Genomic DNA, 13,861 nt, shown 5'->3' with positions numbered 1-13,861 from the left:
ACTACAATTTCCAGAATTCTTTGGGGAAACTCATGCGCTTTAAAATGAATGCACTTTTGGTTTCAGCCAATAATGTAGTACACCTGTCCATCGGGCCATTCAGGCTGGGGCTGAGGGAAAGTCCCTTTGCTGAACAGAACACTTCATTTGGCCAGTTATATCCGAAGTAGAAGAGCTTTGTCTCTTCTTTTTTTACACACGTTTCCCCACCTACAAACCCTGAATTAAATTAAATGAGCCTTGCTTCTGAGTAAACTTACGGATTGCAGCCTCACAGACCGAGCTTTACTCGGAAGCAAGCCTAAAAAATAAAGGGGCTTACTCCCCCTAAACGTGCCCCCTAAACAGTAGCTGGGGAATAACACAACACAACACAACACAACACAACACAACACAACACAACACGCAGGCCTGGCCTAGTAGCCCAATTACTTTTTTTGTTTTGTTTTGCAAATAAAAAAGAGGGGCTCCCACCCTCTCTTTCCCTCCCGCAGTTTCCACCCATCCGCTGAAATCGCTCCCTGTTTATTTATTTTTATTGAAAGATTTCCACAGCTCCAGTCGGTGCAGCACGAGACTCATCATCTCAGGGTCGTGGGTTCGAGTCCCACGTCGGGCAGAAGGTTCCTGCATCGCAGGGGAGAGGGGGGGAAAGGGCTGGGCTGGATGACCCTCGAGGCCCCTTCCAACTCCTGCTAGGATTCATAGAAGATACACAGCGGTCCGTAGAAACGACAGGTCAGACGGAGCCACTTATGCCAAACTCCGGGCAAAACGCCGGTCGGCCGCTCAAGAAGCAGCAGCAGAAGAAAAAGGAAGAGAGGAGGAGGAGGAGGAAACGTGCCCGGAAATGACGTCCCATCGCTTCCTGGCCCACGGACAAGTTTGTCTTGGCGGGCCGGCGCAAAGTCCGCTCGGGCGGAGAGGAGGGAGAGCCTGGCCTGGCTGACGGAGGGAGGCCGCTGAGGAGGAGGAAGGGAGGCCGGGAAGGCGGCAGGTAAGGGGAAGGAAAGAGGGGCCGAGGGGCCAGGGAGGAAGCTTCCGAGGGGCAGCGCCTGTGGGGCGGGCGGTGGGGCGTTTCTGCAGCGCCTGCTCTCTAGGGCGGAATATGGGGCGGGTTGGAGCTGCTGCTGCTGCTGCTGCTGCGAGTGTGGACCCTCGGACCTGGAGCGCTTCTGCACTCTGTTATTCTCCCCTCCTGCAACAAAAACAACAACAACACATATATAACAACAACAACAACAACAACAACAACAACACACACACACACACACATATATATAACAACACACACACATATAACAACAACGACAATAACACCACACACACACATATATATATATATATATATATATATATATATATATATATATATATATATATATATATATATATATATATATATATATATAGCAACACACACATATATAACAACACACATATAACAACAACAACAACAACGACAATAACACCACACACATATATATAACAACAACAACACACACACATATAACAACACACACACATATAACAACAACACACTCACACATAACAACAACACACACATATATATATAACAACAACAACAACAACAACAACAACAACACACACACACACACACACACACATATATAAAACAACACACACATACAGTATACAGTGGTACCTTACGAACTTAATCCGTTCCAGAAGTCCGTTCTTAAACCTAAACCGTTCTTAAACCGAGGCGCGCTTTCCCTAATGAGGCCTCCCACCTCCAGTGCCCTTCCACTGTTTGGATTCCGTTCGTAGACCGAGGTAAAGTTCGCAAACTGGGACACTATTTCCGGTTTTGCGCAGTTCGTAAACCAAATAGTTCGTAAACAGGGCTGTTCATAACCAAGGTACCACTGTAACTATATAAAACAACACACACACACCTCTACAACAACAACAACAACAACAACACATATATAAAACAACACACGTACACAGTATATATGTATATAAAACAACACACACACACACATTTGTTGTTGTTCAGTCGTGTCCGATTCTTCGTGACCCCATGGACCAGAGCACGCCAGGCACACATATCTTTCGCTGCCTCCCGCAGTTTGGCCAAACTCATGCTAGTCGCTTCGAGAACACTGTCCAACCATCTCACACATACATATATGCTATTTTTGTTGCAGGAGGGGAGAATACACACCCCCCCTAGATACTCTGCCATTTGGGTAAAGCTCCCCACCCCCCAATTACTTTTTAGGACTTTTGGGGGTGGGTAGGTGATGTATATTTCCCCCCACCTCCAGGACTGAGTTGCCTCTACCACCCAGAGACTGTAGAAAGCCTTCTTCTAGGACAGGCTTCTCCAACCTGGTGCCCTCCAGGTGTTTTGAACTCCCATCACCCTTGGCTGTTGGCTATGCTGGCTGGGGTTGAAAGGAATCCCAAGTCCAACAAATATCTGGAGGGTGCCAAGGCTGGGGATCCACAGCAACAGGAGCTTCCCACATTTCATACTACTGTACGTAATTTCAGGCTACTGCCTCTCTGGATGGGCTAGTGTCAATAAAATGCCAAATAAAGAGATGTGTTGACAATAACATGCAAAGGTTGAATAAGTAGTTTTCTCTTCTCAAGTGTTAGATTTGCACTGTTGGTGCATTTTATTACTGAGTCATTTCTTTATGGGAGCAAAAATAATACTTGTAGCTCATATTTCAAGTGTGTTAATGATCATTGCACAAAATCTATATTATCTCCATTTAGGTCAAAATGGGTTTCATGTTTTCGAAGTCTATGAATGAAAACCTAAAGAGTCAACAGGAGTTTATGCTCATGAACTCTCGACTTCAGGTTGGTTATTATATTACAGAGCATGTAGCAATGCAATGATTTTATACTTTGGTGCAAAAATATGTGCATAGAGCATTGGTTACCCCACAATGACATGCATCTCATACGTGGTACTGGGAACTGAAGTTAAAATATGGATTAGATCATTTGTTCCCGGACAAAAGCACCTTGGAACTGCCAAGGTGCCTTCCTGCAGTCCTGTACCCACTTACCTGGGAGTATGCCTCATTGAACTAAATGTGGCTTACTTCTGAGTAGGCATGTTTAGGATCACACAGTAAATTTATCTGTGTGATGCATAAAGGTAAAGGTACCCCTGACCGTAAGGTCCAGTCGCAGACGACTCTGAGGTTGTGGCGCTCATCTCGCTCTATAGGCCGAGGGAGCCAGCGTTGGTCCATAGACAGCTTCTGGGTCATGTAGCCAGCATGACTAAGCCGCTTCTGGCGAACCAGAGCAGCGCATGGAAACGCTGTTTACCTTCCCGCCGGAGCGTTACCTATTTATCTACTTGCACTTTGACGTGCTTTCGAACTGCTAGGTGGGCAGGAGCTGGGACCGAGCAACAGGAGCTCACCCAGTCGCAGGGATTCGAACCGCTGACCTTCCGATCGGCAAGCCCTAGGCTCAGTGGTTTAGACCACAGCGCCACCCACATACGTACACCTGAATGAAGAAAGAGGAGTGAGAGTTGGGAGTTGAGAGAGACCTGTGGTGTAGAAAGACAAATATTTTCGTTCTTTTCTCTCTGCACCCTCATTGCAGCCTTAAAGTTAAGATCAGAGGGAGGAAAGTTGACAGTGGGGGTGAATGGAAGAGAATCTTACATTACCTGCCCCTCCCTCCCAGTAGGAGAACAAGAAGCAGATTAAAGAACAGGAAGGTAATAAAGTATCCTGTTTTCCTGCAGATTTTATTAATCTGCCATGTAGAATTTAATTTTGTCTTTGTCTTCCTTGGCAAATCTGATTAGGTTATCGGATTGTCTTATCCTGAAGACCTTACTGTTAATATAATACATTGCTGTGCGGCTTCAGAACACTTAAGCAATACAAATATATCCAAGATAATGGCGCGTTGTTGTTTATTTTAAGGGGGAAAAACCCTCTGCAGTGCTTGATTACGTATTCTCTGCTTCCAGAATCACATTCTAAACTTGCTGGTGCAATTTGTCTTCAAAATATTTTTTTCTTCCCTTAAAGTAGTCCTTGGGGCTCTCTTGGAGCAGAAGAGTCTAAAGTATGTGGTCCAAAATACAGAATATTTTATGCTCCTAGTTTAGCTGAATGATATGCTGCCTAGTTTAACAGTGGTATTTGTTTAATCCAAGGCTGGCTTTTTTCCAGGAAATTGTAGCACTTAAAAGTACTCTTAATTAAGATGTGACATTGCCATGTGGCATGTAGGTAAAAGGAAAAGGGACCCCTGACCGTTAGGTCCAGTTGTGTCTGACTCTGGGGTTGTGGCGCTCATCTCGCGTTACTGGCCGAGGGAGCCGGCGTACAGCTTCCGGGTCATGTGGCCAGCATGACAAAGCCGCTTCTGGCAAACCAGAGCAGCGCACAGAAACGCCGTTTACCTTCCCGCCTGAGCGGTACCTATTTATCTACTTGCACTTTGATGTGCTTTCGAACTGCTAGGTGGGCAGGAGCTGGGACCGAGCAGCGGGAGCTCACCCCGTCACGGGGATTCGAACCGCTGACCTTCTGATCAGCAAGCCCTAGGCTCTGTGGTTTAACCCACAGCGCCACCCATGTCCCTATGTGGCATGTAAAAAATAAATAGCTAGGGAGGGGGTGCTTATCTAGCTCCATGTCCGAAAGCTTTAATTAGTCTTCCTTATGACAAGTGTTGTCCGCTGATAAGAAGTGCCTTGCAGGATCAGGCCAAGGTACATCCAATCCAGCAGTGGCCAACCAGATGTTTATGGGAAGCCCCCAAGCAAACAGAAGTAATGAATTAGAGGGGTATTGTTTCCAGTGGGAGGCTAAAGAAACGATGGTTTAGATTAGGAAATAAGAGTGACTGGTGTTCTTGCAATTCAGTGTTGTTGTTGCTTTAATGTCTGCAGCAAGATATGTACTAATTATAGAATCATAGAACTTAGATGGATAAATTTAATTTTTAATGACAATAAATTCTGCTTGTGTGTATTCCACTAAATTAGATGTGTCACTTTCAGTTGTCACAAAATATCAGCTACTGAAATGTTTTTGCCATGTATCTTATCGCCATATGACTAAAGAGGTTGTCTTGTTAAAAATTGCACACAGTGTTTCATTTGGGTTGTAGTTGAAGAGCATAATAGTAAATGTTGGGGAAGGATGAGAGAAGATGCGTGCCTGCTGCTTCCTGACTATAATGGGAATTACACTGGTTTAACACATAGCTGTTAGCTTCATCTAACAGACAGTGACACTGAAGATATAATGAAGGATAACCGTGCCTTTGGCATAAGGGCAGGTGGGTGTCCTATGAAATTTAAAACTTCTCTGAGGAAATAGGAACATTACATTTTCTGTTAGTAGCACTTCGCAGTGGACCGGCTGTTAAAAATGTAAGAACACCAAAAGAAGCTTGGATAATGATTTTATCTGATTGCTAACCATTATGTTACTCATGTAGAACATGAACATGAATAGAAGGGGAAGAAATGGAGGCAGTGAGGGATTTTACTTTCTTGGGTTCCATGATCACTGCAGATGGTGACAGCAGTCACGAAATTAAAACACGCCTGCTTCTTGGGAGAAAAGCAATGACAAACCTAGGCAGCATCTTAAAAAGCAGAGACATCACCTTGCTGACAAATGTCCATATAGTTAAAGCTATGGTTTTCCCAGTAGTAATGTATGGAAATGAGAGCTGGACCATAAAGAAGGCTGATCGCCGAAGAATTGATGCTTTTGAATTATGGTGCTGGAGGAGACTCTTGAGAGTCCCATGGACTGCAAGAAGATCAAGCCTATCCATTCTTAAGGAAATCAGCCCTGAGTGCTCACTGGAAGGACAGATCCTGAAGCTGAGGTTCCAGTACTTTGGCCACCTCATGAGAAGAGAAGATTCCCTGGAAAAGTCCTTGATGTTGGGAAAGATGGAGGGCACAAGGAGAAGGGGACGACAGAGGATGAGATGGTTGGACAGTGTTCTCAAAGCTACCAACATGAGTCTGACCAAACTGCGTGAGACAGTGGAAGACAGGAGTGCCTGGCATGCTCTGGTCCATGGGGTCACGAAGAGTTGGACACGACTAAACGACTAAACAACAACAACAACAACATGTTACTCATGTTTTGATTTCTCTTGCCACCTACCCTCCCCCTCACACATCCAAGATTTCGGTGAAAGAGGATGTAAAATGTGAACCTTGTCCAGTACTATATAATGAGCTGCAGAGTTGATCTCAGATTTCATATTAATAGCAACTACAATTGCGAAAGGATATGTGTCAAATATGTACAGAAGATTAACCTACTGCAAGTTTGCAACATTGGGCTGGATCTGTGGATTATGCATAGAGTAGACCAGGGGTAGGAAACCTATGCCATACAGGTGAGAGCTGGGAGTCCAACCAACATCCTGAGGATCAAGGGTTTCCAGCCCCACCTGCTAAAACATAAAATGATACAGAAGTAAGCGGGGATTTCTTTTGTTCCGTTTATATGTCACCTTTTTCTCCACGGAGCTGGTTCTCCCCATCCTCCTTTCATCGCCACAATAACCCTGTGAGGTATGTTAGGGTGAGAGAGAGAAAGTGACTGGCCCAGGGTGACCCCGCAAGCTTCATGGTGGAGCACATGCAAGGACACGCAAGGCAACATTTTGCTGTGCTGTTACGGTGACAGTGTACTGGCCAAACTGTTCTTGAAGCTTTCAGTGCCATGGAGCGGATAACGCTTCTGTGTAGCGCAAACCCAGGAAACCAGCACCATTTGTGTGTGTGTGTGTGTGTGTGTGTGTGCAGTTGTCGACTGCAGTTTAGCTCAACAATCTCTTGACCAAATAGCAAGATGTACTGAATGTGCAGCGATGACAATAACCTTTGCCAGTGGGTGGTTTTAGAAAGATCATTGCTCCTGACTCACGCTTCTGCTTGGGTGCTTTTGCCCCCTCTAAAAAGAGCACCTGAATAGGGCACATCATACACTTCAAAAGAACAATAGAAATATCATATGACACTTGCCAGTAATTTCCTTGCTGAAAGAGTTCTAGAACAGCCCCACAGCTTAGACACTGCAACCGAATCATCCACTGTTATATTTCTGCTTAAATAAGAAAACGGCATTCGTTGGTTTTGTACTTGGTCATTAAAAAAAATAAATGAAAAAAATCCCTACCATTGCTTTCAATGAGACAGAAGATACCTGCACAGCTTGTGGGCTGGTGTAATTTTTCTTTCTTGTTGGGGCATGTTTCTTTTGAGAACAAGGAGTATTTTGCATTGCTTTGGTACTAGAGGTCTCACCATATAATGTATATCTCTGCAGGCATACCTTAATCAGAGATCTCGTGCACCTCATTATGGGCTTACGGGTTTGATAATCATCGTCTTTGAGGCTCCATGTATTACAAGGTTGAATTACACATGATTAGTCCCTTCTGATAATTTTTAGCCTGCAAGTTGTGAGCCTGACCAGGATTATATAGCATAGTCCATACTTGCTGGTTCTTCCACGTTTCTGGTCTTTGTCTCTGTGGCTGCCCTCGTTCCTGTTCTAGTGATGCCCTTCTTTCAGATTTCTGCTATTACAGGTTTCAGGGCAGGTGTCGGCACACTACTACGTGGAGTGTATTCACATGCCTATATATCTTCGGTGGACAAAAAGAAATATATTTCAAAGATGCCCAGAAGATTAGTGTACTTTGTTGTTCAGCCTGCCCAACCATAAGCCTTTATTGGCAACCATAAGCCCTATTTCCCCTTTTTTCCTTAGCAAACTGATTACATAAGCTTCTACATACATTTAATCTTTTTCGCACCACTCTGTTACACACATTAGAATGGCTGTGTTCTCATGACATGATAAATTCTAAGAATTTAAAGGGTTCCAATTTGACACATGGGTATATAAGGTCGTACCTCGGAAGTCAAACGGAATCCGTTCTGGTAGTCCGTTCGACTTCCAAAAGGTTCAGAAACCAAGGCACAGCTTCCAATTGGCTGCAGGAACTGCCAATCAGAGGCCCCGTCGGAGGTTTGCAAACCGGAACAGTCACTTCCAGGTTTGCAGCGTTCGGGAGCCAAAACGTTCGACTCACAAGGCATTCAGGATCCAAGATACGACTGTACAATATATATTCTGAGTAACTGCCTCAATCTAACACTTATCACCTCACCCAATCTGCCTTTTTTTTTACGTCATTTTCATTCACAGGAATAGAATACTGAACTGTCTCCTTGAATATAGACTTTTCTATCCAGTCAGATACTGACAAGATCAATTACATGGTGTTAATTGATATTTGGTACTAAGTGGTGGGAACTGTTGTTCCACAACCTCAAGCAGAAGGAAGCACTAATGTCTTGACTACATATCCTTTCTCTCCCCAAATAAGCTAATTTATTAATTTTCTTCATTGAATTTATATACCACCTATACCCAGAGGTCTCATGGGAGAGTCATCTTACCTAAAAGTCACTGAAAGGAAGAATAAAGTAGAGAAGAAGCCTCTTGTTCAGCAATTGGAGCCAGTGCATATTCAAGAATTCAAGTACTACTTTTGAGATAATAGTACAAACTGCTCTTAAGCCACAAATAATTTATCCTACCGTAGTTTGTTGTTTTAACCATCGTGGTCATATCAGCCATAACAAGAAGTATACACACTAATACAAAAACCATGTTATACCAGTTACGTAGGGACTGTCCTGTAGAAAAGTTACTTAAATTTACAAATAAAGTTATTGTTGTCTTTTTCTTTTACTTACAGCTTGAAAGGCAACTCCTGATGCAAAATCAAATGCGTGAGAGGCAGATGGCTATGCAGGTTGCTTGGACGCGGGAATTTCTCAAGTATTTTGGAACATTTTTCGGACTCACTGTCGTCGGTCTAACAGTTGGGTATGCAGCCCTTTTTTCTGAATAGTGCAAGAGAGACTGCTTGTTTGTCATCTAAGCTTTACTCAGAGTAGACTTGTTGGAATTAATGGACGTGACTAAGTTAGGTCCGTTAATACCAGCGCATCTTCTCTGGATATAACTTAGTTGAATTTTGCTCAGTGGGTGGCACTCAGCCAAGCTGTTGTGTGCGTGCAGAATGAGGTCCATTTGTGCAATGGGATTCCCCCTTCTCTTGTGCCCCCTAAATCTACTCTGGAGGATTGGGGGGGGGGACTTGGGGAGTGTCCATGGAGGGAGGAGAGGGAAGAAGGTTGTGTTGTGCAAGAAGATGTCATTCGCTGCACACATTAAAAAATAATAATTATATACTGCTGTTTCATAGAAATATATCACAGCAGTTTACAACAGTATAGAAACAAAAAGGCACACAGTAAAATAATAAAAGATTAAAAGCAAGTTAAAAGCAAGGGAATTAAAATAGACTATTGTATATAACAGGCATAGGCAAACTCGGCCCTCCAGATGTTTTGGGACTACAGCTCCCATCATCCCTAGCTAACAGGACCAGTGGTCAGGGATGATGGGAGTTGCAGTCCCAAAACATCTGAAGGGCCGAGTTTGCCTATACCTGGTATATAATATTCTAAACAGTTCTGGTGATCAGGGTCACGGTGTGAGGAAAAATCAGATCCTACCTCCCCCTGCTCCATAGCCTCAATGCAAATTAAGAGTAGCCAAACATGGGTTTTACAAAATGAAAGTCTCACTGAAATCTCCAAACACTCCAATGTAAAATGGAGGTCTGGCCCTTGAGAAAACATGCAAAGCTATCAATGTTTGACAATGGATTTGACTTCGGAAAAGGAGGCGCTAATGGACAGATCTATTCTGCTTCGTTTTATTGTTATAAAATGTAATTATGAATGTTGCCCCATGATGTAAAATATGTTGACATGCGGTTTCCTTTTGGGTAGGTAAGTGTTGCTTTCAAGGGCCCTTACCTCCAAACAATTCCTTCCAGTAGCACCTTAGAGACCAACTGAGTTTGTTCTTGGTATGAGCTTTCGTGTGCATGCACACTTCTTCAGATACACTGAAACAGAAGTCACCAGTGTTTCAGTGAAGAAGTGTGCATGCACACGAAAGCTCATACCAAGAACAAACTTAGTTGGTCTCTAAGGTGCTACTGGAAGGAATTTTTTTTAAATTTTGTTTCGACTACGGCAGACCAAACACCTACTTATATTCCAAACAATTGTCTAGGATCATACAGCTGAAGATTATTTTAAAAAACAAAACAAAACAAAAAACAACCCTTACAATAATAAAACTGAGGTGGCTCTTGAAAACATGCACGTCAAATGTCAAAAGCCAGGCTAAAAGGTAGCAATATCTCCATCTGCTCCAAGGGCTCCTCTTACCATCAGAGAGAGAACGGCAACTACCGGTATATCCTTTCTGGAAAGCAGAGCAGGAACAGTCCATGATGGCAAACAACATGGTCCATACTTAGCTCTATGTTGAATTCTTCCCCTTGTATTCATTGGATTATATCCAATGCTAGTCCTACTCAGAGGAAACACATTGAAATTAATGGGACCACTCTTGAGTAGAACATAGTTGCATACAACCCATTGTGTTTTCTTTCCCAGTTTTCCTAGGCAAATTCTACCTTATCAAAGAAATGCACACTTGACTTATTGTCACTGATCATGCATTGTACGCCAATTGTGGTTCATAGTGAAATTGATGGTGATGACGACGACAATAATTCAACTATTTAGAAGTTTACAAAGGAACATTGGCATTCTGGTGTCTCTGCCATTCAGCATTATTGATAACAGCACTATAATATATCTAATTAACTGGAACGTGTGTGTTAGTAGTTCACAATATCTGTCACAATATCTGATAGTGTGATGGCACTTGATGTGATGCCTTAAAAGTTGATAACAGACTACGGAATTGCCAAGAATTTTTGAAAAGTAGGTACTGAGGAAATAAAACCTTGGGTGGTATTCAGTTAAGTTTTACTTCGAGTAGATCCATTGAAATTAATGGACCGAACTTAGTCATGTTCATTAATTCCAGTGGGACTACTTTGTGTAAAACATTATTGAACATCACCCCTTGCTTATCCATATCACTTCCATACTTATTCCAAAATTGGGCTATAAACTAAAGAAAAAGTTAAAGGGTTTCTTAAATCCAGTGCTTGCTAACAACGGGAAATCTTAATATTGTCTAATTATTCATCTAATTATATGTATATGCAGCTTTGCTGTAAAAGGAAACAAAAAGATATTAAGATATCCAATTAGGATATCCAAACTGGGAGAGCTCAATTGGTTGAGCATGAAACTCTTAATCTCCAGGTTGTGGGTTCAAGTCCTGCCTTGGACAAAAGATTCCCACATTGCAAGAGGGTTGGACTAGATGACCCTCATGGTCCCTTTCCAGCTATACAATTTTATGATGCTATGATTCAATGTGTTATTTTGTTTGAAGCTTTAGGATATTACTTACTTTTTTTTTTAATAAACAGGGCAATTAAAAGAAAAAAGCCTGGATTATTCCTTCCAATTGTTCCTTTAAGTTTTGTGCTTGCCTACCAGTATGATATGGGTTATGGATCACTTCTGCAAAGAATGAAAGGTAGGTATTGTATATTCTCTGCAGTGGCCCCCCGTTTGTGGAATTCTCTCCCCAGGAAGGTTCATGCCTTCATTTTATATTTTTAGGCGCCAGGCGAAAACGTTCCTCTTCAACCAGGCCTTGGGCTGATTAATATCCTACGGCCTTTTAAATGTGTCTGTGGGAAGGGGGGTATTGTTTTGCTGTTTTGTTTTACTTATTTACTTGTTTTTATCCTGTGAACCGCCCTGGGATCTTACGGTATATAAATCCAATATAAACAAACAACACTTAGCTAATGGCAGATTTGTGATCATTTTGCTCTCACAATATACAAACGTATATACACGTGTCTGTATTATTCTTCCAAGGTGAAGCAGAGAATATACTTGACACAGAGAACGCGTTGGTGGAAATGCCAAAAGGACCCCTCACTTTTGATGGCCTTGAAAAAGCCAGAAGAGCACAGAGCTTGTTTTTCATTGAAAAATAGTTTGGTGTGGTGAAGCAGTGCTTCAGAGAACAGAAATATCTATTTGTAATCATGTTACTGACTTGTGAAGCTCTGATCTAACAGTGTGTATGCAGGGAGCCTTTGCTAAAATCTCACCAGTCAAACTGCTTGGCAATAAATACAGTTGGATGTGTGTGTCTAGATTCTAGACCATTGCTCTCCCTCTCAAAAAGCCGATAGGCCAATTATAATTTTTTAATCTGGGCTAAGCATACACAATTTCACCTGTTGGATCAGAGAAGAGGACTATGTGCACTATACCTAGACGGATCACGGCAAACTTGTTTTGAAAACTGTTGTCTGACTGTAATGCACATTATGAAATAAAACGGATTTAATACAATTCTGGGTGGGTTGTGCGTTTCATCATGTCTTATTTCTAATAGCTGCAGGAGATTCCTTTGCAGCGAGCACGGAAATTTTGTAAATGCTCACGTTTTCAGTGCAAGCTGGATCTCCTTGCAGCAGCTCTGAAATGATAGAGGACTCACTTGAGGATGGCGAGACACTTGAACGAGGGAGTTGTAGGGGTGGGGGGATTGTAGAATTGCAAGGGGCCAAATTACCAAATTTTCATCATTTGGAGTTGCATGACTCTCTGAGTTTAAACAGTCACCGGAACACCTGTTTACCCTGGCCTTTGTATACCCGAGATGTATATTTTTAGGACCTGCTCTACTTGTGAAATTTCCAACAGTTTTTAATGTTTTATTTTAAACGGTTGTGAATTCCATCTTGGGAACTTAAGGTGCAGGGTAGGCAATAAATTAAATTAACAACAATAAAATAATAATAATTAATTGGGACAGAGACTGCATGAAAATGTCTCCCCTCCTTCTCCCCGAGTTGCTTTTTGGCATCGGAGGGAAGTTCTCCGACAGGTGACTTCTCTTTACACTTTTAGAAAGATTTGGTGTCATGTGTAGTTCAGCCTTGATTGTCGCACGTTCTGTAACTCATGCCAGTTCAACCTGCTGGCATTTTGAGAAATTGGATCAATTTGAATTGCCTATTTGGGCTATTCACAGGAGGCCTCTTGTTGCATGAGACCCAGACGTCTTTCCTCAAGATTGTCCTCCGCCACATTACATTTCGGGGAAATGGACTTTTTGGAAGATCTGTAAAATTGCGTGGTCACCATGACATGCTAGATAGTGCCATTGAAGCAGCACAATTGTTCTCCGTTCCGTAGCTGCATCATTTTGGTACCATTTTTAAAGTCTTAGCAGAGCAATTCTAACTCCTAGTGAGGAGCAGAGTGGCTGATGGATTGCTGCATCCCAGGACCCTGCTGGCTCATGCCAACCAGAAAAGAAAATGGGATGGGGAGAGGAGGGCTCTAGGCTGATGCGACAGAATAGCCAAATAGGGCCCCAAATATACTAGGCAGCTCTGGTCTGTCCCCATAACACAATGTTTTAGGTCCCTATACTAGTAGCATTCCATCTGCTGTCCTTTCTAGGGGGCCTCTGCATACTTGCTAGCGTAGGCCACTGAATAGGCACATTTGCTATATCCAACACCAACAATCAGTGGGTAAGCACTGTCAGTGGGCCTCCATCTGTCTCGGGAGACAATGGAAGACCTTTGGGGGAGTAAAGTCAAACTGTTGGGAGAGTTACAGTGCCTGCTATGACCATAGAGACCAATATGGGAGAGACATGTTTTGTTGCAGCTGGAGTAGATGAAGGTGTCCGGTTGTGCTGCTGCAGATGCACCAGGGCATTTCTTCTCTCTGTGCTCCTCTCAGCGGTTATTCCTCCTCTGGTCACTGCTGGGGATACACGACCGACCTGCCTGCCTGCAGGTGCTG

At 43.0% G+C, this 13,861-nt stretch overlaps 1 protein-coding gene across 1 annotated transcript; it reads left to right on the top strand.

Annotated features, from left to right (window-relative positions):
* Positions 1-926: 926 nt before the first annotated feature.
* Positions 927-12,391, top strand: PLGRKT (plasminogen receptor with a C-terminal lysine). Its single transcript, XM_033173597.1, has 5 exons — positions 927-997; positions 2,755-2,841; positions 8,770-8,900; positions 11,446-11,555; positions 11,906-12,391. The coding sequence occupies exons 2-5, from the start codon at positions 2,761-2,763 to the stop codon at positions 12,025-12,027; spliced, it is 444 nt and encodes a 147-aa protein (XP_033029488.1). The 5' UTR covers positions 927-997; positions 2,755-2,760; the 3' UTR covers positions 12,028-12,391.
* The last annotated feature ends 1,470 nt before the right edge of the window (positions 12,392-13,861 follow it).

The sequence above is a fragment of the Lacerta agilis genome, chromosome 16, assembly GCF_009819535.1.
Source record: "Lacerta agilis isolate rLacAgi1 chromosome 16, rLacAgi1.pri, whole genome shotgun sequence".
Lineage (NCBI taxonomy): Eukaryota > Metazoa > Chordata > Lepidosauria > Squamata > Lacertidae > Lacerta > Lacerta agilis.
Note: the sequence above shows the minus strand (reverse complement) of the source record. Positions and strands in the feature narration are given on the sequence as shown.